This window comes from Pavona decussata, unplaced genomic scaffold (assembly GCF_977016875.1).
Source record: "Pavona decussata unplaced genomic scaffold, jaPavDecu1.1 SCAFFOLD_48, whole genome shotgun sequence".
Lineage (NCBI taxonomy): Eukaryota > Metazoa > Cnidaria > Anthozoa > Scleractinia > Agariciidae > Pavona > Pavona decussata.
In genome coordinates, this window is record NW_028145470.1 from 3,139,236 (window position 1) to 3,161,305 (window position 22,070).

Consider the following 22,070-nt stretch of genomic DNA (forward strand, 5'->3'; position numbering starts at 1 on the left):
TTCTTAAAAGCCATAAAAATGCTGGGGTCGCTGGGTCAAGCTTGTTACCGGCGAGAAATATGGAATTTATTAACCTGATGGACTTTAAATAGCACATATACTTAGGTCACCACACATACATTTGTTGTTTATAAATATCATGTGCACTTCATAAGATGAAAACTTCAAACGTTCTCTTGATTCGTCTTTCATCTCTTCTATGATTCAAGTGATTTGTCAGTGATGAGCAACTCGTTGTTTAGGAGTTTATAAGAATGCTGGCTGGGCCGAAAACGGCGATAAATCGCACCGAGATAAGAGGATATTCGTCGGTGTGATAACAGCTCAAAGAACACGAAATCTAAGACACGATATGCGTCGGGTATTTGTATTTGCGCATTACACGCCCCACGACACAGCAGAGATGTCGGTCGTTTCGAGCGAAGCAGCCAAAATAGGTTCGGCCAACCCCTCTGTGGTATCTAACGCGGACGCAGACATCTACGAGATTGAAGTGTTTAAATCACAGGTCGTGACTGTGGCCTCTTGCCATTATAACGACGACAAAGGGAATGTGGAGAATATTCGCTACAAGAGCTGCGGGGACCCCGCGGGTTTGCCATCCAATGCCATTCGCGACAATGGCGAGCTCAAGAAGAAGGATGTAGCCGCTGTGGGCAGCGTCGCGGAGCACAAAGCGAGGCGATTCAAGCGTATCTCTCTTCAGTGGCTTTTAAAACCGAGTAGGAAAGCTTCGCACAATTCATCGCGAATAAGGAGAGTAAGTGGCACTGGGAAACATCGAATTGCGCGCATCAACTCGGCACCAAAGACGTTTGGTCCCAGCGCTGGTGGATATGATTTCTCACATTCGGACGCCGAGAAGACTTCTCCTAAAGAAGGTGCACAGAAAGGCAGCAGGCAAACAGGCTTCAAACGTGACACACGGAAAATGAGAAGGATTTCTCTCCCAGCTCCTGTTTTGGATGTTTCTGAGTCTGGGGTTGATAAACGTTTAGCGGACATATCGTTGTCTCGGACGCCGGAACCAAGCAGAAGAAACGTCGTTGAATTCGACGACAAATTTATTCAATCTTTGCGAATCAGAGATCATCAGTTGACAAGCGAAAAGAAAACAAAGCAAGGCACAGCAACTGGAAAAAGTGAAGCAGAACATAGTCAAGTCGCCGCGGTTAATAGTCAAGATACCGAAGGAAGGTCCTCATCCACGCGCGATTCTCGCGAGACATCCGCGCAACTCAGGAATGCGCGGAGAGAAAGTGCGGCCTCGTCAAATGCTAATGCTAGAGTGGGATCGCGTCCCGCGCTAAAATTGCACAAGTTTCACAACCCGGACATATTCTACATGCCTCTTCCGGATGATGGATCGCAGAACTCGGAGACTTTATCGCATAAATTATGCCGCGCTCGCCTCATTGAACCGAGAAACGAGAATTACCTTATACAAGAGTGTGTCAAGGAGCAGCTTCAAACATTTCTGCAAGATAAACAGTTCTGCAGTGAATCTTGTCAGCGTTGGTGCCTCGAACTGAGTCAAAACATCAAAACTAGCGTGCACAAAATGAAGGTGTGCGAGAGCAAAATCGTTTGCGTGGTCTACATTGCTGCTTTGCGTGGATATGGCGTGCACGCGGCCGCGCAATGTATTTGGACGCCAAGTGAAGACAATTTTATCACGGTGAATTTTAATAATCGCACTATGATTGCTGTAGCATCGGTTTTAGCGATTAAATACGCCTGATTAGCTTGTTATCTAGAGTACGAGAAATAAAGAGAACGGTGCATCGATCAATGTCGTATCTTGTGGTTTAATTGTCGTTAACATAAACAAAAAATTCCACTTAGTGTAAATAGCGGAACTTTTAGACTTGCAATCAAATTTTTAATTACACTTCGAGCTCACTGAATTACTGAATTTTCTGGCTTTAATATAGGTTTGTTTTGCAGATCAATTTAAGTACCTGAATAACTAAATGAGATTAATCTTCATCAATTGTTTCAGAAGTCAAAACAGCCACCCCTGCAGCAATTTTCTTTGCGAACTGGTGATTTCTTTTTTTGCCTGATTCGAGATCAAATTTGTTTTTCCAAGTTTTTTTGTCATTAGGCATCTTTATCTGGAATTTGTGAGATTCACGTTGTGTGAATTTTTGCGCAAACTATTTTTATATGTGGGGTAATCGATTTTTATGAGTCTATAAAGTTTTGCCCTCGGGCGTTGCCGAATGTAGCCTGCGTAGCAGTCGTTTCCGTTTCCTTCAAGCCAAGCGGGTCAAGCGCGCGAGGGCATTTGGCAAAAAGGAGCAAAAAAAGTAGCGCTCCTACTTTTTTGTTCCTTTTTGCCCAATGCCCTCGCGCGCTTGCCCCGCTTGGCTTGAAGGAAACGGAAACGACTGCTACGCAGGCTATGCCGAATGCTCTTCATGCTGTTTTCCGAGGAACGTGTGCGAGAGAGAGTGGAAGGGGAGGGGAGGAGAGGAGAGGGTGGGCGGGGATTGAACCTACCTTCAGACCCGGAGTCCTATCTCTAACTCTTTACAGTTTTGCTCTTGCAAAATATACCGTAATATTGAGTTATGTTTTTCTACTCTCCCGTGTTTCGCCCCGTCGTAGAAATTCTCCCCATACCCTCCCCGTTTCCGCCCCACCTAAGCTCCCCTCGACTATCATGAGTTCTCCCCACCCCGCCTAACATTCCATTTTTACATTTGAATCGGACATTGACACGACAAGAATATCGCAAATGACAACATGAACTAGTCATCTTTCAACATACAACAGGTCTAACAGCAACACAGGAAATAGGTATCATAGGATTTCATCCACAAGCTCAAATTTTAGAACTGCCTTGTGCAACATAAAAATCAACACCACAGGAAAGTACTGCTCAGTAGCTTTCATTTGAATGGTCACACTTTAAGATTTCATCCACAGACTCAAAAGTTAGGACCACCTTGTACAGCATAACAAACAACACCACAGGAAAGTACTGCTCAGAAGCTTTTAGGAGAATGGTCACACTTTAGGATTTCATCCACAGACAAAAAAGTTAGAACCACCTTGCTGTAATAAAACGCCACGAAGAAGTGGTGGCCGATTAGGCTTTCATGTAAATTATCATCGATTAGTCGACAGTCGGGTAATGACCCCCTGGTATGCATGGCGGAAGATTTGGCTTGGATTGAGTCATGGGGGTAAAACACATACATCAACCTTTCAAGGCGTTCAACTCTTCAAAAGGAATAATTAGAATTTCTTGAAACTTTTTCCATTAGAAGCGTTAAGCACGTCCTGTTTTCATACAAATCATTACAATTTATCCAACATCTTGAGCCAATTTTAGCGGATCTAAACGCCAAAATGAGCAACTTTCAGAGCTCAATTCATGATGCTATTTCCGTTTCTGACTTAGACTGTAGCGCGTATCCATACTATTGTAAGTGACAGGTATTAAAATCACGTGGACATAAACACGTGAGTGCTGAAAAACGTACCGCACTTAGTTACCAGAGCCTCGCACCAAGACATTTGAGCATGAGGACAAATCAGTGGTTTTCTTTTTTAACAGACAGAAGGAAAAACTATTAAAGATGAAGAATGCACTGACGCAGCTATCAAAAACGCAAAAAAGGTCGACCATCCAAGGCTTACAATGCAGAATATTATCGAAAAGAAGATTGTCGCCATTAAGTGGAAACCGGGAAAAACAAGATGGCGATTCACACTTGGGACAACAACCCGTCTCAGGAGAAGAATGGAATCGAGTGATCCTCCCCACTGACGGGGAGCAGGGATTGCACAGTGGTGAGAGCACTTGCCTCCCACCAATGTGGCCCGGGTTCGATTCCCGGACTTGACGTCATATGTGGGTTGAGTTTGTTGTTGGTTCTCGTCCTTGCTCCGAGAAGATTTTCTCCGGGTTCTCCGGTTTTCCCCGTGGAATCTTGTTCTCCTCTCTCCTCAAAAACCAACATTTCAAAATTCCAATTCTCTCTGGAGAGTGTCCCCAACTAGCACTCATTCCTTACCAGCGCATCTTTAGCAAAATGTACACAAACACCTTTTTCTTTTGATATTCTAGGATTTGGACTGTCATATCAAATGAAGAGTAGAATAAAATGGTCGCAACCTACCTGTCTCGACTTTTGCTTGTCGGAATCTTTGAATTTCGCGGAATGCGCATGTCCGTTACGTCACCGAAGAAATTGCTTAAAAGAATCATCGCACAGGCGTTTTGTGCGTTCTAACTTCTTTCACTTTAATTTAACAAATCGGCCGGAAAATGCCACTTTCAGTTAGATGTGAATCGAGCTTGCCACCTAAAAACCGTAAGCATCGAACGTGACTTAACCAATTCCGCCATGTTTTGAAATGCCCGCGTTTAGCACCGCTGACCATTTTCACTCCTTTTCAGCTGTCATAGGCGGTTACTCAGTGCGAATTCTGGAACCCATGCCGCCATTTTTGACTGCTCGGTCTGTCATCGAAATGGAAGGCCTGGAATAAAAATTTCCAGAACTGTTTTTTTTATCACGCGTTTGCATTGGGAGAGGAATGTGCGAACGTACCTGGTTTTCAAGCGGCCGAAGATGGCAAAAATAATGCGTTTTGAAAACCGCAAATTTAAAACATTTGTATTAAGATTGTATCGCTGTCAATAGGGTGAATTAAAATAACTTTAACTTCTAAAACACGAAATGTCCCCGAATAATTACTTTATTTACAAAAACTCAACCACTTCGTATTCAAACAGATGCAGGTGGGGGGGAGGGGGGGAGGGGGTACGCAAAAACTTTTAACTACAGAATAATGCCTAAGTTACAATGCAAGAAGAAGATATTCATACAGCTGTAGAGGGGGGTGGGGGGTGCAAAAAATTTTTAGCTACCGAATTATGTATAGGTTACAATGTAAGAATAAGAGTAAGAATTAACAATGAGTAAGAGTATAAGAGTTTCTAACAACACAACTAAAACTACATCGTAACCCAGCGTATCTTGGCCACCAACCTAACCTTACAATTATGACGCTTTACCATAATAACTCCTATCTTTACGAAGTAGGTCTTTATACATCACATTGAGTCAAAGTAATTTATTCCAGATTTAAAAAATTGATTCAGAATGTTGATTGTTATGCGGTCTTTACATTGGTTACACCACTGAGTCATCTTCACGGTCTAAATGCTCACATAAGCAAGATATGTAGCAAGTTAAGGAAAATGTAAGGTCTTATACTTCCCTCATTCTTAAAAGCAATTTCGTGGAAGAATGTTAATATTCTCTGCTAGAGTACGGACTTCTACATACAATTTTAACTCCAACCTTTAAAACGCAGCGAAATCTATTTCCATCCTCACATTGTAATCCACAAACCATCAGTGCCATGTTTCAGTTAGTTGAGTCACGGTAGTTAAATTTTGGATAAGGCAAAATTTCATTTTGTTCGCAACTCATGATTTGGAATAAGCTCCCTCCCCTATCTACTAAAAACCTCCCTCTCTTGTAAGGATCCTCTCCTGAACCGCTCCACCCTAGTGGCTCAATATAGCTCATACGATATGCAAGTTTGTTAAACACGTACTGTTATATAAATCAAACCCTTGGGAGGATGGCATAGGAAGAATTGTCGTCAAACGTGGATTTAAGGAGTGGCGACACGATTTTGGCGGTTCGTCCGTCGTGTGAAGGCACGGATTTGCCAACTTGTTTGAGTATAACAACACAAGTTTGAAATTAAGACATGGAAACGAAGTGCAACCTCGCACCCAATTTCTAAATTGCACCGTGTGTTCCACTGAAATGTTTGCACCAATTTAAACTTTCCGCGCGCACAATTAAAGCAACACACCCACACGCAAATTTCGTTGCACAAATGTCAGTTACGTTTCAAATTCTGTTCTTCACAATCAAACCACTATTTTAGATCGAGCTAGTTTCTTTATCTCTGGGTTTATTTTACGTTTCCAAAATGTTACCAAAATAAATAAATAAATAAATGAGAAGTACGTCTAACTAAATTCATACATGTATACTCAGGAAGTGGAAATTGTTTCACACTGGATCAATTTGCACTGCTGGCAGTTAAGCTGTTTTCGGTAAATGTACATATATAATACTCTGTACAACGGTTATATTTATCAAGCCATCAATTGTTTGTCTTAGTTTTCTCTTTGCTAACCCCTGTTAGTTGTCTAAAACTTCGTACAATTTGCTTTGACCAATCACAGCAAACGCGTTTTCTTTGACATCCAATCAGGAACAAAACCAAGTTAATTTCAACTTGGTTTAACGTCCGTTTTCCCGCGCTTGACACCGGTTGAATGTATTTTTTCCCCGCTTGGCAATTGCAAAGGATACACGTTTTCCCGCGCTTGGAAACGGCTCTTTGTTTTCCAATTTCCCGCGCTTGACATTGATCGCGGTGGCATGTTTTCCCGCGCTAAGCACCGGTTGGTATGTTTTCCAGCGGTTTTGCTTCGAGATCTGATTGGTGCATTGCCTTAGATGTTTGTTGTGATTGGTCAGATGTGATTACACAGAACGTTCCTGAGAGACCCGCTGATGCTCATGACGAAATGTGACACTGTAATGTCCTCTACTGTTACAGGCGTTGGTGGCCGAACTAGAGATTTGAATTTGAGGAAAACCTCTTTAAAATGGAGCGCTTCTTGGTAGTTGTTGGGGCAACAGGAGCGTCAGGCGTGTCTGAATAAGACAGCATTACTTGCAGTCGACCGACAAGCATTCCATCTAAGGAGAGAAATAAATTATGTTTTAACGGGGATTTCTTAGGGGGTTTCGAACGAAACAATTAAAAACTTAATCAGTGGCAAACAAAAACCTGGAAACAGATTAAGGCTGGAACAGGATTCGCGTTACAATGACCTCTGCTATACCGGTGCAGTGCTCTACCAACTGAGCTATCAAGCCAACTGGAAGCTGGTCCTAAACAGAATTGAATTGCACCGGTATCGTAACGTCACGAGTTCGGACTCCTTTTAAGCCTAATATTTTCCTCGGGTTCTCCTATGCAAGAGATTAAGTCGCTAACTTTGCCGCTGTGAGGGTCTTCAATTCACAATGTTAGGACGGTGCCTACTAATACCGAAGTATTTTTGTGCGGTTTATGACTATGCGGGAAAAGCAGTTCTTGGCAAGGGCTATGGAAAAAAGAAAATTGGGGGTAACCACGCATGTTTTGGAGATAATTTAGCAACAATTATTCTAAAAAGCAGTAAAATACGAAGCAATGTGTGGCCTTTTTTTTTTCAGTCCAAATTGGAGCTTTGTTATCTTTGAAAAATGCATGGTTACCCCCAATTGTCTGTTTGGATACCAGAAGCACTTGCTAAGTTCTGTTTTCCCCAAACAGTTTTAAACCGCGCCAAAATATCCCTGTATTAGTAGCCACCACCCATAGGAAACCCAAGTATCGCAGAACGTATGCGCAGTAACAATAGTAGGCACCGTCCTTAAATGATTAAGGAAAAACAAAGAGCAAGAGGCGAAGAAATCATGTGTTATGATATTGTGGAATTTCCGAGCTATTACAGACAACATGTGTCTGAAAAATGTCGTCAATTGTCTGTAAAGATTACACTTGATTTCAACTGGAATTAAAACTTACTTCTAACTTAATCCTTCTATCTCTTTTTGTAACTGTATCACTGAAAAGCCTTTTATAAACTCTTCCGGTTTTCGTCAGGGCCACCTAGAAATTGGCATTTCTGAAGAAATTCTTTGGCATAATGACAGCACAAATTTCGTACAGATCATACTGTCTTAGCTTACGCAAATGTGTCTTTAAAATGGAAGAAAACATTATGGGAACACAGCAGACAACACTTTATGTTCTTCGCGTTGGGCGCCCCCTGTTTCTTAAAGTGTGAGCATTCCATTAAAGTTACTTAGCAGTACTTTCCTGTGGTGCTGTTTATTATACTGTACAAGGTGGTTCTAACTTTTGAGTCTGTGGATGAAATCTTAAAGTGTGACCATTCAATGAAAGCTACTGAGCAGTACTTTTCTGTGGTGCTGTTTACTATGCTGTAGAAAGTGATTTAACTTTTGAGTCTCTGGATGAAATTTTAAAGCGTGGCCTTTCAAAACAAAGCTGTTGAGTAGCTAGTAATTCCCCGTGGCACGCCTTTCTTTGCAGTATTAAATGTAAAGTAATATTTGGGAGATCTTCGGTTGTAACGTATCAAATGCTTTTCGGAAGGAAAGATGTTCAACACTTGTGCCTTCTAAAAGGTCCCTGCAAGGTCGGACGGATTGAAATTCGAGACAAGGATAATTGCCTAGCCCATATTTCTTGTTGCTTTTGAAGATTTTAAAGTTCGTCGAGATCCCCCTATCCCCTTTTTGATCATTCCTATAGTTCTCATTACCATTCTGATTGGCAATGTATTATAAACTAGACCTTTACATCTGTAAAAATATTCGAAACCATCGTGTGAAACAGTGGAACCTCGATTTAACGAAGTGTCAAGGGGCAGGGGAAATTTGTTCGTTATATCGAGGGTTCCTTATCTCAAAGTTGTGTACCATACATTTTAAAAGGCCGGGCTAGAGAATATCGTTCGTTGTACCAAGGACTTCGTTATACAGAGGTTCGTTACGGACGGTGCTTCCTATTCTTACTGCGCATACGTTCTGCGCCTCTCGAGTTACTCGGGTTTCCTATGGGTGGTGCCTATTAATACAGGGATATTTTTGCGCCGTTTTTAAACTATGCGGAGAAAGCAGAACTTAGCATGTCACGGTGCTGTTGGTATTTAAAAATAAAATTGGGGGTAACTATGCATTTTTAGAGATTACAAAGCTTCAATTTGGAAAAAGGCCATACATTGCTCTGTGTTTTAGCACTTTTTAAAATTATTCTTGCTTGATTATCTCTAGAAAACAAAAATCATGGTTACCCACAATATTCTTTTTGGATTTCAATAGCCCGTGTTAAGATCTGCTTCTCCCGCATAGTCATAAATTGCGCAAAAATACCTCTGTATTAGTAGGCACCGTCCTTAAATCGACGTTCCACCGTATGTGGAATACAAACAGCTATTGTTGAGAGACAAAACTTCAGTTTTATATCTTAACAAACTTGAATCCGTGCCATAGAGAAGTTTACGTGAAGCCTTATAAAGATAAGGACAATATAAAGTAGAGTTGAGAGATAGGTCCAAACACGCGTTCTTTGGAAACTCTCAGCGTTATTTCATTGCTTTTATTAGCTCTCGCACGCGTTTCCTAACATTTCAACCAACTGGCGATTGTCATAAACACGCGCGACACACGCGTAAAATCATTGTACACGCGCGCAAATCACAGGAACAAAATGTAAATTAGTCTCTGTTATTTTAGGAATTTGGAGAACACCTTGCTTTAATTGCAGAAAGTACGGATTTGCTTACGTTTCCCGTCTGTCAACGTAGCTTACGGCGAATTTCGTGTCATCGATCTCCTAAAAATACCCTAAACAAATCAGCAAGGCTTTAAACAATGAAACACTATGTGAATTTCACTCACCATGTTCAAGGTTAAGCCATTTTGTTTCCGAATGTTTGTCTGCAAAAGAAAACCAAACTTGGTTAAACGATGCAACAATACACCAAGATTTACTCGTACGGAATTTGGATTGCGTGCTGTCTGGTTCCAATATTCACGCTCTTAACTTGTGTTTGGCAAATCGATTTGCTTGCGGTGATGAAACTTGGAACTATCTTCAACTGTTAGCACGTCTGAGCACCAGATTAAGTAACAAGCTTCCTTTTAAGAACACCTTGGGATTATACCTCCTTGGTGGTATTGTTGCGCTTTCAAAAAGAGCTGTTTTCAACGATCGAAAGCGCTTTGTTAGTTTGGACGGAAGGTCAGGCACAGGAAGAAAAAGACGCATTTTTATCTGAATTGCTGTGAACAGGGCCTTCGTAAACTGCCCCTCGACTGATATAGCCGCGCAATCACGTGCTCTGAATTACATCCTCCGATTGGTTATGAAGTTGAAAAGTGGCTGAACAAAATGGCCGCTAAACAACTCTTATAGTAAAGAGTACATTTCTCTGATGTTAAAACAAACGAGTCTTAAAGAAACATAGGAGCAATCCTTGAAAATCTACGTACATTTGTTCCACGCAACAAACACAACCAAACCAAAACGCACAGTACACTCGCACTGTGCCTTTTGTTAGCTATAACTCAAGAACGACGCGATTTCGTGGAAACGTTTGTTAATAGGCTTCTTTAGAAATATAAAAATTCAATTTGATATCGCGTTCCAGAGGACACAGAAAACAGAGATGAATAACCATAATTATTCAATTTCCTTTATTTGTGTCCTATTGGCCTTGTTATTAAAGGGGAAGTATCACGCAAATTTGCTGTCATTTCAAAACCCCAAAATGTTTGTCTGTCAGCAGAAACAAAGAAATAAATGTCAAGTTTGTCATAAATTATCACCCTAGTGCAATAAAACTGTCGATTAGTGCCTCTGGCCAGAGACAGAGTAGGTCGGAATGGATTGGAACTTAAAAAAATTATTAGCCTAATGTTTTTCAAGTTCTCGCATTTTTGTTTCCAAAATGCGCTAGATCAGATCACGAGTTGTTCCTTTCAAGAATTGAGTTGATTTCTTTCCTCTCGTCGTTCTAGAATTATTTGGCAGCTGATTGAAGGTATTATTTCATCATTTTTAACAAAAGATACCAAAAACCCCATGATACTTCCCCTTTAAGCCGAATTTTGATATATCGAAACGAGCCTTTTGTAGATTCCCTACAAGATTATGGGTGTTGAGTTGTGATGGTCTTCAAATTTCACCTTACTGTTTCGATGTTATACCTATCTGCTAGCCTGTGGGAACTACTTACTTGCCGAGACACTGCCTGTGTTTGATCGTGTCCTCTTGGTAAACACGTCTGGCGAGAAAAAATAGTAATAAAATAAAATTAAACCATTTCTAGTTAGCCACAGAGAAGGGGAGAGGGCCATGTTGACATCAATCCAGACGGTCAACACTTGTAAACCTCATAAGGTGTCCAAGGTCAGTTTGAGATATGGAAAAACTGACTTTGGACACCTTATGAGGTTTACACAATGTCGTGTTCCTTATCGCCATAGAACTGAGTGAATAGAGCTCCAGCTAGTCAAGGAACATCATTTTGGGTTTAGCACCGATCTACAGTATTAAGGGTTATGCACTGATTCGAATCGAAAACGGTTAGCCTTAATTTGTGATGGGTAACTCTATATAAATACGTTAAAAACAGTACAATCCTTAGGAGCAGGCGGTGTGGGTCACCACCCACAAAGGGTGCTGGGTAAAAATGTGATATCGCTCATTCGGCCTCTGGTTACAATCGAGTAAACTCCCGAACATAAGCTTTACAGTTGCTCTGAAATGGGCATTCGAACTTTGCTTTCTTTTCTAAAATCTATCACTGAAGGCAGCAATTTGACAAATTTTAACCGTCTAGTAGCAGCTGTAGATGCTTCTTGTTGGATGCACAAGGTGATTTCGTTAATTATTAAGCTATTCCCGGTTCGGAGACAATTGAAGACGAGAATTTTTTTATGTTTATTCTTGTACTAGTATCATGTGCCGTCACGTCTGCTTATAGACACTTTTTTTTATTTACACCGCGAGCAGCCTCTTTCTTCTCCAAAGTTCTGTTGCGGGCGATGGATCTAGCGAGAGGTGACGCCGCAAGCTTGCTCCTCGTTCACTTTTCTAATTTGCATAATTTTACCGTCACTTTGCGCGCGTGATCTGAGTAAAAAAAGTAGGACTGCCCGCAGTCTGTTTTTTTATTGCCTTTGCCCATTTTAAGCTTGCTTTGTCATCTTAGAGTGAAAGAGATGTATATTTCCTTCCTGGCCCGGATTTGTTGGAGAAAAATAGCATTCGTCCGTTGGCTTTTCAAGCCGGTTTCCCGGGAGTTGGCCACTTGGTTTCCACGATCTCTTCATAGATTCTTTATTAGTTCAACGGCTTCTAACGGGAAAACCATAAGGGGTAGACTCGGGTAGACCCAGAAAATTCTAAAGTAAAAAGGATAAGCTGGCTTTACGACCATAAAAATTGGCAAAACCCGGCTACAGTAAGTATCTTTAGCCTCAAGAAAAGCAGTGATATTAACAATCAAAACAACATGGCGGAAGGCACGAGGTCATCACCTTTGAAATGGCTACAAACGCGAACAAACGCTTCAGCTTGAAAAGTAAACTAACCAGCACTAAGCCAATTTGTTTCTCTAACTTCAAAACGAATTTCAAGTGGGAGCATTTTCACTGACTTCGTTAACGACGAAATTTTCAACAGGCTAACCTCTCCGGACTGTTGCTCGTGGGAGCGAAACTAATGATCAAATAATACATTCTGATTGGTCAAATTTCGTGACGCACACCGGCTGCCTCGGGAGGTACTTCTCATTAGTGTAGTGATTATGGATAGAAGAAAGGATGGAAACGACTCGGGTTCAAGGCTTACATTATTCTGTTTCTTTTCCCTTTAAGTTTCAAAGACGTTTTCCCTCATGTAATTGTAACCGAACGTCCACCAAGGTCAGTTTGAGAGATGGAAACGAGTGTTAACCAATCCAGATGCACGTTGACGCAACGTTTCCCAGGAACGTTTACGCCGTTTGACGCCCCTGACACAATTCGACACGAACTAGTTAGTTTATCATTGATTCCTGTGCGCAATGCTACCGTAACAAAAGATTCTTTGCGCTTTGCGAACAGCCGCGATTCAAGTGGATCGTTTGGAATACAGGTGAACTGAACGTCTTTAGGCAAAGGTAAGGGAGAGAGAATTTTAATTTCGCGCTTACCTTTGAAGAAGTCCTGTATAGGAATCTTCACTTTGCCTACAACTTTCTTCTTTGCGTCTCTCAGCTCAAAGAGAAGCCCGGCTTCATTTGAGATAGCAGTGCCTCCGGCAGTCTATATCGAAAATTAAACAATGGAAATTTTTTTAGAGGGCTTTCATATAAACAGCAAAAGCATTGAACCAGTAGACCTGCACCTTTCAAAAGCTCTATTTTCACTGAACTCTGATAACTTGCAGCTGCATTGTTTTTTAGGGTTGGGAGCATTGTTCTGTTGTTCGTTCTATTGTTACTCGACCAACCATGTAAGACGCTGCAAACGGTGCAGGTCTCCCCCTGGTGTAAAGGGCGGGGAAAAACATGTGACTGGTGCCAAGCGATGGAAAACATACGGAAGCCAGCAACGATAATTTGCTATTTCTAGCTAATTTCCTTGGCTTGTCCGCCTCCGTGGGAAAACATGTAACTGGTGTCAAGCGCGGGAAAACATGCAACTGGTGCAAAGCGCGGGAAAACATGCAACTGGTGCCAAACGCGGGAAAACATGCAACCGGTGCCAAACGCGGGAAAACATGCAACCGGTGTCGACGGCGGAAAGGGCGAGAAAAAACATGCGACAAAAAAAAAAAAAACAAAACAAAACAAAAACAGAAAACAAAAAAACGCTTATTTTCTTTCTTTAAAAGTGAGAATGTCTTACTTGAAAAATATAGTTCCATTTGGCCATTCCACTCTCCGGGGCCAGGTGAGGAGTTGTGCCCATCGTGATCGACTCATACGATACGCTGCTCTTACGACCGCGCCGAGGACTGGGAAGAAATGGTAACCATGGAAATTAATCTTTAAGATACAACGTGACACAATCTTCATCAAAAATACTTTGTAACTAGATATGAGGTTTTTACTTATGACTTTTGGGGTAGCTCAAGCATGTAGATTATGTGGGCTCATTTATCGTAATAATTATAAGTTCGTGACAGATATAAAAAGTACGTACAATTTTAGCCTGAGAAAAAATTAGGAAAAAGTAATACTGTAAATGCTCATTCTTGACCTTGGAACAGTCGAAAGCTTCAATGCCTCAACATCAGTAGACCTTGAGACAAGAGTTATTCATATAATTGTTTAAGAAAAAGTATTTACAAGGGTAGTCTTTTTTTCCAACAAAATTCAAACGAATGGGGTTTTACCTGGGCGGTCTTATTTATCAAAGCTTTCTTACTCTTTTTTACCGTCTTACTACAATCAAAGCGCGTTGTGTTGTTTAACCCACAAGGAACCACGAGGGTCTAAATTCGCTTTAGTCAGAGAGCTAAAATCAGGGACCATTTTCGTAGCGGTACAACTATGAGGGTGTCTACTTTCGGCCCGGAGGGCCACTATGTCCCAGCTATCAGATTATACGACCCGTTAAATGTTTTTCCGTTTCTCGGGGAATCGTTTAAGGTAAACTGTGTTTGGCAGCCAGGTGAAGCTTACATTTGGACCCGAGCTCTGATCTGAAACGTCCCCCAACCTGCAGAAAGGAAAAACAAACAGACAAAAGAGACGAGACTCAAAGACAGCTTTTTCACGGCTTCGGTTCTTAAGGGGATCAGTGCAAAACTTTATCCTCTGAACTTTCATCCCGGGAAGCTCCGCTCGGAGGTTTAACCCCCCCTCCCTTTTCGGGAGGAGCCTTCCATGTCGCCCAGTATATGGAGAACCCCACTCCCAGGGGTAACTACAAATGTGGAATGGAACCACCTCAACGCATCTAAGATATCAACATTGGCCTTCAACCAACAAGACCACTACTTTAAATATTGAAGTTCAAATTTCGGCAAAACGAAACGTCCGAAATTTTGACGTTTCAACATATCAAGCTGTTGGCCATAATTAACGAAATATGAATCGTGGCAAAATTGCATCAATAAAACAACCAGAGGTTTCTCTAAAGCCAAAATGACCGAAATTTGAAGTTTCGTGCCCTTACCTGTGATGTCGGATGCCTGTATGATTTCACCTGACACACTGTAAAACAATGGTGGAATCTGACTTTCGATGTACTCTGTAAACCAAGAAAAAATTGTCAATCAAGCCCCAGTTGTTCAAGGAATGGATAACTTTATCCAGTGGATAAGTCGCTAACCGGCGTATAAAATGATTGGTTGAGGTACATTTGATTAAACTATCGAGACGCTCTTTGAACGACCAGGCCCAGTAAGATCTGAAATCGCTGTGGAATTCCTGCACGGGAGGGGTGGGAGGGGCTATCAATGCGCCCTGTATATCACAAGGGGAGAATCACTTGACAGAAATGGACAAAAATGACAAAGTAGATCGCCCTGAAAGGAAAACGACCACTGAGGTATCCCTGGCACAAAGAGACAAAAATATGGATAAAAAAGCATTCAAAAGAACTCAATGTCATTTAGTCACCAAGATAAACTAATGAGCTTTTCATTAAAGAGTGAGTCCTCAGCTAGAGTATTTGCAACAGCAAAATAATTTCACTAATTTCTTCTCTAGTACAACTGGCCCTCCCTGTCCGACCTCTTGACCATGATACCATAAAATACGCTAGCTTCCAGGATCCAAAAATACCTTACAAGATACAAGATTTCGACCCCTTCGCGGAATCTTTGTAAGTAGTAAGATGCTAATTTTTGTCACGTGACTTGGGGTGGTGTGAGTCACGTGACAAAATGTAAAAAAAAAAAACCGCTGGTAGTTCGTAACCGTTGTCTCAATCGATGATTGTCGTTGAAGACATGTCCAGGGAGATCTCTCGTTGGCGACCGCCTCTCTTAGTTGACTACATATGCTGGAAGTTATGGCGGCCGTGTATGACAATGTCAAACTCAAATGTAAAGTACAGTGAAAATATAAGCATAAAATTACATAGGAGAGATTTTTAAATCGAAACTACCCTTTAACCTTTAAGTTTTGAACTTTAAAATGACATCAGGAGGACATCGAAACGTTCCTCCGTTTTACCCTCTCAAACGCATTTTAACCCGAATCCTTTTGAGAAAATTAACTTCTAACACCCAAGCAGAGATTTACGCACCGTCCATTTTGTCCAGTGTGATACCAAACACGTCTTTCACTCCTGCGTCCGTCTGTTCCCCTGTATCGCTTATTCCAGAGTCGTTTCCACTCTCTCCCGGCTGTGACGCGCCTTCTCCTGGTTTCTCTGCTTCATCCTACAAAACAAAACAAAACAAAACAAAGTCAACAACTATGAGGACACTCTCACATCGAAAACAATCTACATAGCAGTGGCTTCCTAAGTGAGGGCTACTGGATATTGAAAAATTATAGACCGAAGGGGCATACTTACTATGATTTAAGGGTGTGGTTATGCCCCTCTTCTAAACTTCTATTCTCCTTGGTCTCTGTGACCTGTACCTGCCATTTGTTAGGGTTAGGGGTATTGTTTGGAGTCTTCTGTTGTTTCGTAAGACACTAGCAAACCTCGTTTGAAAAGACTACAGGGTCGGTCGCCCTTTTGGCCTGTATAAAGGTATAGATTTGGGCTATTTTGGTCTGAAGTAGTCCCTGAATGATTCCGGTTCGCTAAGGCCTTGAATCTACCCTCGCGCAGTGACGCTATCACTCGCCATTTCCCGTCGCATGCTTCACGTGGACACGCCCATTTTAGACACTGCACGCGCACAGACCACGAGGCAAGAGATATTCAGAACGGCTAGGAACTAAGCTCAGAAAATAGGGTATTTCTTCTGCTTTGAATGAACAGGAGACACAATTTATGGGCTGAGTCTAAAATGGGCTGCAAATTAATTATTGTAAATGGTTTGAACCCAGGAGTCATGTCACAAGTACGTAAATTATGATCATCCGGGTGATTGTAGTCCTGAGAAGGACTGTTTGAGTTGACATTGAGTGACATTTCAACAAACTGAGCAGAAGTCATCTTCAGAATCAAGTGACTTCCACTCAGGTTGTCGAAACGTCAGTCAATGTCACCTCGAACAATCCTTCTCAAGACTACACTCACCCGGATGATCATAATTTACGTACTTATGAAATTACTTATTGTTTTAGTCTGAAACTGGGTTAAGGCTGCAACAACTGCCCAGCTCAACCATCCCAAAATTCCGTGGTATCATACCCCTTATGAAGTCTTTTGAGGGCGTCGCTTATCTTCAGCTCTAAGTTTCTGAAGGGTGGGGAGGCTTACGAGTGTCATCACTCCCTCCCCTCCCCTGATTCTATTATTAGGTTTTACTAATGGCTCTAGTACATGTACTCATTTATGTGCGTAGGTGAAGAGAGATGTGTGGAGTAAATTGAGTTATTGAGTAAATAGCACCATTGCAGAGAACCAGATCAGAGTTTGACCGCCGTATGGTTAGCTCAATTGGTTGAGTACCAGATTGTGGAAAAATAGGCCAGGGTTCGATTCCCAGCCGGACTAACACTCAGGGTCTTTAAATAAGTAAGGAGAAAGTGCTGCCTTTGTAATGACAGCTGCAAATGGTAAGACTTTCTAGTCTTCGTGGCTACGGACGAAAGACCGTAGGTCTCGTCTCACAGTACTTTCAAATAACCTGACTCTGTGGGACGTAAAAGAACCACTAGGGGTGTAACAAATCTCTGGCAGTTTTTTTTCTTGGTTGGATTTTTGAATAAACTTGAAACTTGAAAACTGGCAGTAACCACCTAGTGTCTATCTCAAATTCACATTCACATTAGGGGGCATTCATAACTCATTACTTCATTAATAATTAATGAATTTATGAGTTACAATTATTGTAAACTGCACCACAAGCAGTCTGGCAAAGTCCCCCACACAGTGTGGTAAATTATGCCTGAAAAGCTTCGATTGGAGTGGATAATTTGATGTTTGATGTGTGATATTTGATATTTGATATTAGATATTAGATATTTGATAATTTGATATTTGATGTTTGATGTTTGATGTTTGATATTTGATGGTTGATATTTGATATTTGATATTTGATATTTGATATTTGATATTTGATATTTGATATTTGATATTTGATATTTGATATTTGATATTTGATGTTTGATGTTTGATGTTTGATATTTGATGGTTGATATTTGATATTTGATATTTGATATTTGATATTTGATATTTGATGTTTGATGTTTGATGTTTGATGTTTGATATTTGATAGTTGATATTTGATATTTGTTTGAAGTTACGTACCTGTTCACCAGGGATGGAGACCTTGAACTGAACCTGAATTTCGCCTGACTCAGCTTCTTGTAGTTTAAACCACTGCGGTCCTCCTTTCTGTAAAAGCAAAAACCAACAAAAACAGCTGCTACAACGAAGATCGAAAACGAAGCATGTGGTTCGCTGGAAACAATGCATTCTTATCATCTTGAAACCTAAGAAGCGCACAAGGGTAGGAAGAGAAAATGGGTGGAGTCCTCCCTAAGTTTTTTCTTTCCATCTTTCCCCCTCCCTCTCCCTCTATCATTCCTGCTACGCAGAACTACAGTATTAATACGGTTTCTTCGATACAAAATGAAAAGGAGGTTAATTATAAAAGTGCGGAATGTTATTCTCACCTTAGAAGCTTCTCTTATTTCATCCACTGTCAGCGACACTGTTCCCATGAAGTCATTCTGAAACACGTCTTTGTCGAAGACATCCTACAACAAAGCAACTCTTAGAATTGTTTTCAATTGATTGTCAAAAGTAATTTCGCGTTTGCATTGGTTTTGCGTTTCTGCATTCTGTGATTGGTTATCAAAACTGCGCCGCGTTTTCCCGCGCTTGGCGCCGGTTACAAGCATTTTCTTCGAGTTCTGATTGGTTCATTGCGCTGTTTGTGTGCTGTGATTGGTCAGAGTAATACCTTTGGCTTTTGTTTTGGTTTTACGACACTCAATTGAAAACCACTCTAGTACGACGACACAAGACCAGCACAATAGATGTAATGGCCACAATCGTGGCCTAGTGAAACCGCCATAGTTTTCTACATGGCTAAAGCAGGAGTGAGTTTTGAGTTCTGTTCGCGTTAATACGGCATGTACTTCACAGCGCTTGGGACTCATTCACGCGCCCATTCCTGTGTGCTGGATTTCTTGCCAGAAGACCAATATGACATCTACTTCTCTCTCCATTTCGACTCTAACAACTGCGTCCATCCTTGGTGCACTATGTAACGCTTCACGACATCTTCTTATGGGATCCAATGCTTGACAACTAAAAGAGCTGTCACGATAGAAAGGTGACGGCGGAGTCGTCACGCAATGCTTCTCCTCATTAACAAATGAAAGAATGGAAATGAACTTACAAGGTTAACCTTGTCGCTTGCTTGTGGCATGGCGATGGATACAGACTCATTCCATACTGGGGCCAATGTTTCATAAGCCACGTTAGTTTTAAACTTCTTCGCGTTGTTAACTCTCACCACACAGAAAGGATCACTCAGACCTGCCGAGATAATGTACATGTTCCAGTTCAGTAACAAATTGACGTCAGTTTTTCATGCGTCTGCCCTGTTATTGATCATGAACTTCGTCATAACATTGTCAAAGTAGTCTGCGGATCCACTCGGCTTAAATTTTATTAAATCAGACGCGACCAACATCAAAAACACTTCTCGCTATCTTATTGGTTAATGGAAAAAGGAAGACTTTCTATTGGTTGAAAAGTGACAGATTGACGTTTGGTTGTTTTCAAATTCCCCGTTCTCGTTCGTTGTGTCAACATCGCATAAATTATAAATTCGTGTGTCTGTCCGCTTATTGACAATGAAAATTAGCCAATGAGCGCGCGAGAATTCCTGCAGATATTGTAAAACACGCTATTAAACAGTTCTATGCCCGATTTAGACGCTGCATCTCCCATGCGCTGTGCCTAATACGATTAAGTTTAACAACACAGGACGTTCGTTGCATTTAGACAACACACTTCATTCTATCAAGTTCGAGAAAGGGTGCAACTTTGAAGCGCCGGCTAATAAACGGCGTACTTGTGTCGAACCAAATTGTTTCAGTCAAAGTTAATTCTTCGATCCTCTTTTTTGCAGGACTCTTGTTATATGGAATGATGCGCAAGCTCTGCCGCCGCTTGAAATTCTGTCCCCGTACTGACCACTGGACAACTACCTTTTTCTTAATATTTCGCTCGGCGCATGAGAGGTACGGTCTCTGAACTGGTGTGCGTTTCCAAAACTCCCGAGAAGATTTCGGGCCCGAAAACTATTTCGCATGCACAAAGTCAAAATATAAAAATTTTAAGTTTTCCAAGATTAAGAAAGACATTGAGTTACGGTTAGTTTGTACAAAAACAATGGACAATCTGTAGAAAAGGGATAAGAAAATTACTTTTCAGGCCGAAAGCTCTTCGGGAGCTTTGAGAAACGCACCCTCTGAGCATAAGGTTAGACGTCAGTGTATTAAGAGGTAAACATCATCCAATACCAGTATATTAATTATATCACCCAACCCACCCTTCCAAAGAAAAAAATATGAACAGGCTCAACCATAACACTGGGGAGAGCACGTCGTACTCTTTTCGAACAGTTATTATATGTGGACTTTTAAAAGTACCAAGCACCATTTGCGCGGGGTGTTAACTCTCAACAATGCAGAACGCTAGCGTTGTTACAGTCCTTCGTCAAAGCAACTCGCGGAATGAAATTAAAGGAACTGTGATCAAACTAACACCCGTCTTATCACAACAAAACCCTGCCGCTTAGCCTGTTCCAGGCTCCTAGAGAGATGCGCGAAGGAGAGTGCACCATTCCCCCGTCGTTTTCGTCCCCTCGCACTCTCCTTCGCGCATCTCTCTAGGAGCCTGGAACAGGCTACCTGCCGCTCACCATTGCTGTCCATGGCTGCCATTTCTTTGCCTTGCAAAATTGTAATCACCAACACTCCAAGCTCTGCGCGAGAGACAAAAACTGAATTGTCATCTGCTCCAAGTTGACATTAAAAACACAAACACAAAACAATCAAAAATTAATCGTCACTGCTACGGACCTCTCTACGGACATTAGCTGGCGCACAAAGAATTCCACTAAATGTCTACAATGAAACTTTCTTTCAAACGTAACCACTCTCATGAACTTGTTTCCAGTTTCAGGAAAGCAGATCAGTTCTCATTACAGTTCACCAGTTGGCTACAGCGGAATCCCGATTTTTCGAACCCTCGAGTTTTCGAAACTCCCGATTCTTCGAATCAAAAGTCGTTTCCCTTGGGTTTGCTTCGGTCGGACACTGTAATTTTACTCCGCTTTTTCGAACCCTCGATTCTGCAAAACTCTCGATATTTCGAACCAATTCTTGGCTTCCTTCAGTTGCAAAAATTTACATTCGATTTCTCGAAATTTGGAAAGAAATGCAATGCAATGGAAGGAAATGCAGCCAAGAGTATGTGCAAAATTTACACATGTATCAACACAGTATTGGTTTTTGTTTTGCTAAATTTTTTTCCATTTACGTTTTCTCTGTAAATAAAGAAAATTTACGTTTTGTTTGTAAATAAAGATAATACATACGATAAGTGTCATGCCATGCCATTTAATATTGTTTGTCTTCTTGGTTCTTATGAAGTAATACCACGGTAAGGCGTGATTCGATGCCACCTTCGATTTTTCGAACCAAATTCCATTTCCCTTGGAGGATTCCACTGCATTTACAAAACCTCGAAAGTTTCATTTTACCTTTGATCAACTGCATTTCTTCGACTTGTCGTTTGATTTTCATGCTGCTCTTCATCGTGTGTTTCTTGGCATGTTCCTGAATCAACGAACAAACAACGCTACCGTTACATGTTATTGAACAAGCTTGTTCGGTCCGCATTGGGAAAATATTGGTCGAGTTCTTCGGCTCGGTCCATAAACTTGCCAAAAAAAGGACGAGACCAATATTTTTCCCAATACGGACCAAAAAAGCTAGTTCAATCAGATTTTTATTATATAGGCTTTCCCACTGTTGCTTTCAAGTCTGCGTGAAACTTATTTATGTTCTTATAGTTTGGATAATGAAATTCGTCGTTCTTGTAGTAAAACTGCGACATGACGGTTTGAACAGTTCTTACTAAAACATTTTTGTTTAGTTTTTGTCAAAACTGAAACAGTTTGCTCCTTTCAAACGTACGTTGTAACGCAAGTGGTCCATCTTAGCGGTCTGTATATGAAAATTCGGACCGCTCAGGGAGCCAATCAGATTGCTCCTTTTCAACGCAGACCAGTTCAGCTATGTAATAGCATAGCTAAGACCTTATTGCATCCGCAGTTGAGCCAAATGT

General features: G+C 41.3%; 2 protein-coding genes across 3 annotated transcripts in view; one reads left to right on the top strand and one right to left on the bottom strand.

Moving 5' to 3' along the window:
* The first annotated feature begins 75 nt into the window (after window positions 1-75).
* LOC146481799 (uncharacterized) lies at window positions 76-1,788 on the top strand. The gene has a single exon (XM_085107613.1). The coding sequence runs from the start codon at window positions 353-355 to the stop codon at window positions 1,739-1,741; it is 1,389 nt and encodes a 462-aa protein (XP_084963739.1). The 5' UTR covers window positions 76-352; the 3' UTR covers window positions 1,742-1,788.
* A 4,789-nt stretch (window positions 1,789-6,577) lies between these two features.
* LOC146481800 (uncharacterized) overlaps window positions 6,578-22,070 on the bottom strand; it is a 44,339-nt gene continuing 28,846 nt past the window's right edge. For both annotated transcript variants that reach the window (XM_085107856.1, XM_085107855.1), the window contains exons 16-28: window positions 21,484-21,559; window positions 20,641-20,703; window positions 19,108-19,247; window positions 18,377-18,460; window positions 18,009-18,095; window positions 15,882-16,017; window positions 14,805-14,879; window positions 14,309-14,345; window positions 13,530-13,638; window positions 12,833-12,944; window positions 10,871-10,918; window positions 9,531-9,569; window positions 6,578-6,752 (exon numbers count right to left, since the gene is read on the bottom strand). In XM_085107856.1, coding sequence (XP_084963982.1) covers window positions 6,625-6,752; window positions 9,531-9,569; window positions 10,871-10,918; window positions 12,833-12,944; window positions 13,530-13,638; window positions 14,309-14,345; window positions 14,805-14,879; window positions 15,882-16,017; window positions 18,009-18,095; window positions 18,377-18,460; window positions 19,108-19,247; window positions 20,641-20,703; window positions 21,484-21,559 — 1,134 coding nt within the window. In that variant the 3' untranslated portion in view covers window positions 6,578-6,624. The remainder of the gene's footprint in view (window positions 6,753-9,530; window positions 9,570-10,870; window positions 10,919-12,832; window positions 12,945-13,529; window positions 13,639-14,308; window positions 14,346-14,804; window positions 14,880-15,881; window positions 16,018-18,008; window positions 18,096-18,376; window positions 18,461-19,107; window positions 19,248-20,640; window positions 20,704-21,483; window positions 21,560-22,070) is intronic.

Excerpts from the sequence above, each read along its gene's own strand:
- LOC146481799 (XM_085107613.1), top strand. The coding sequence starts at position 353 with ATGCGTCGGGTATTTGTATTTGCGCATTACACGCCCCACGACACAGCA.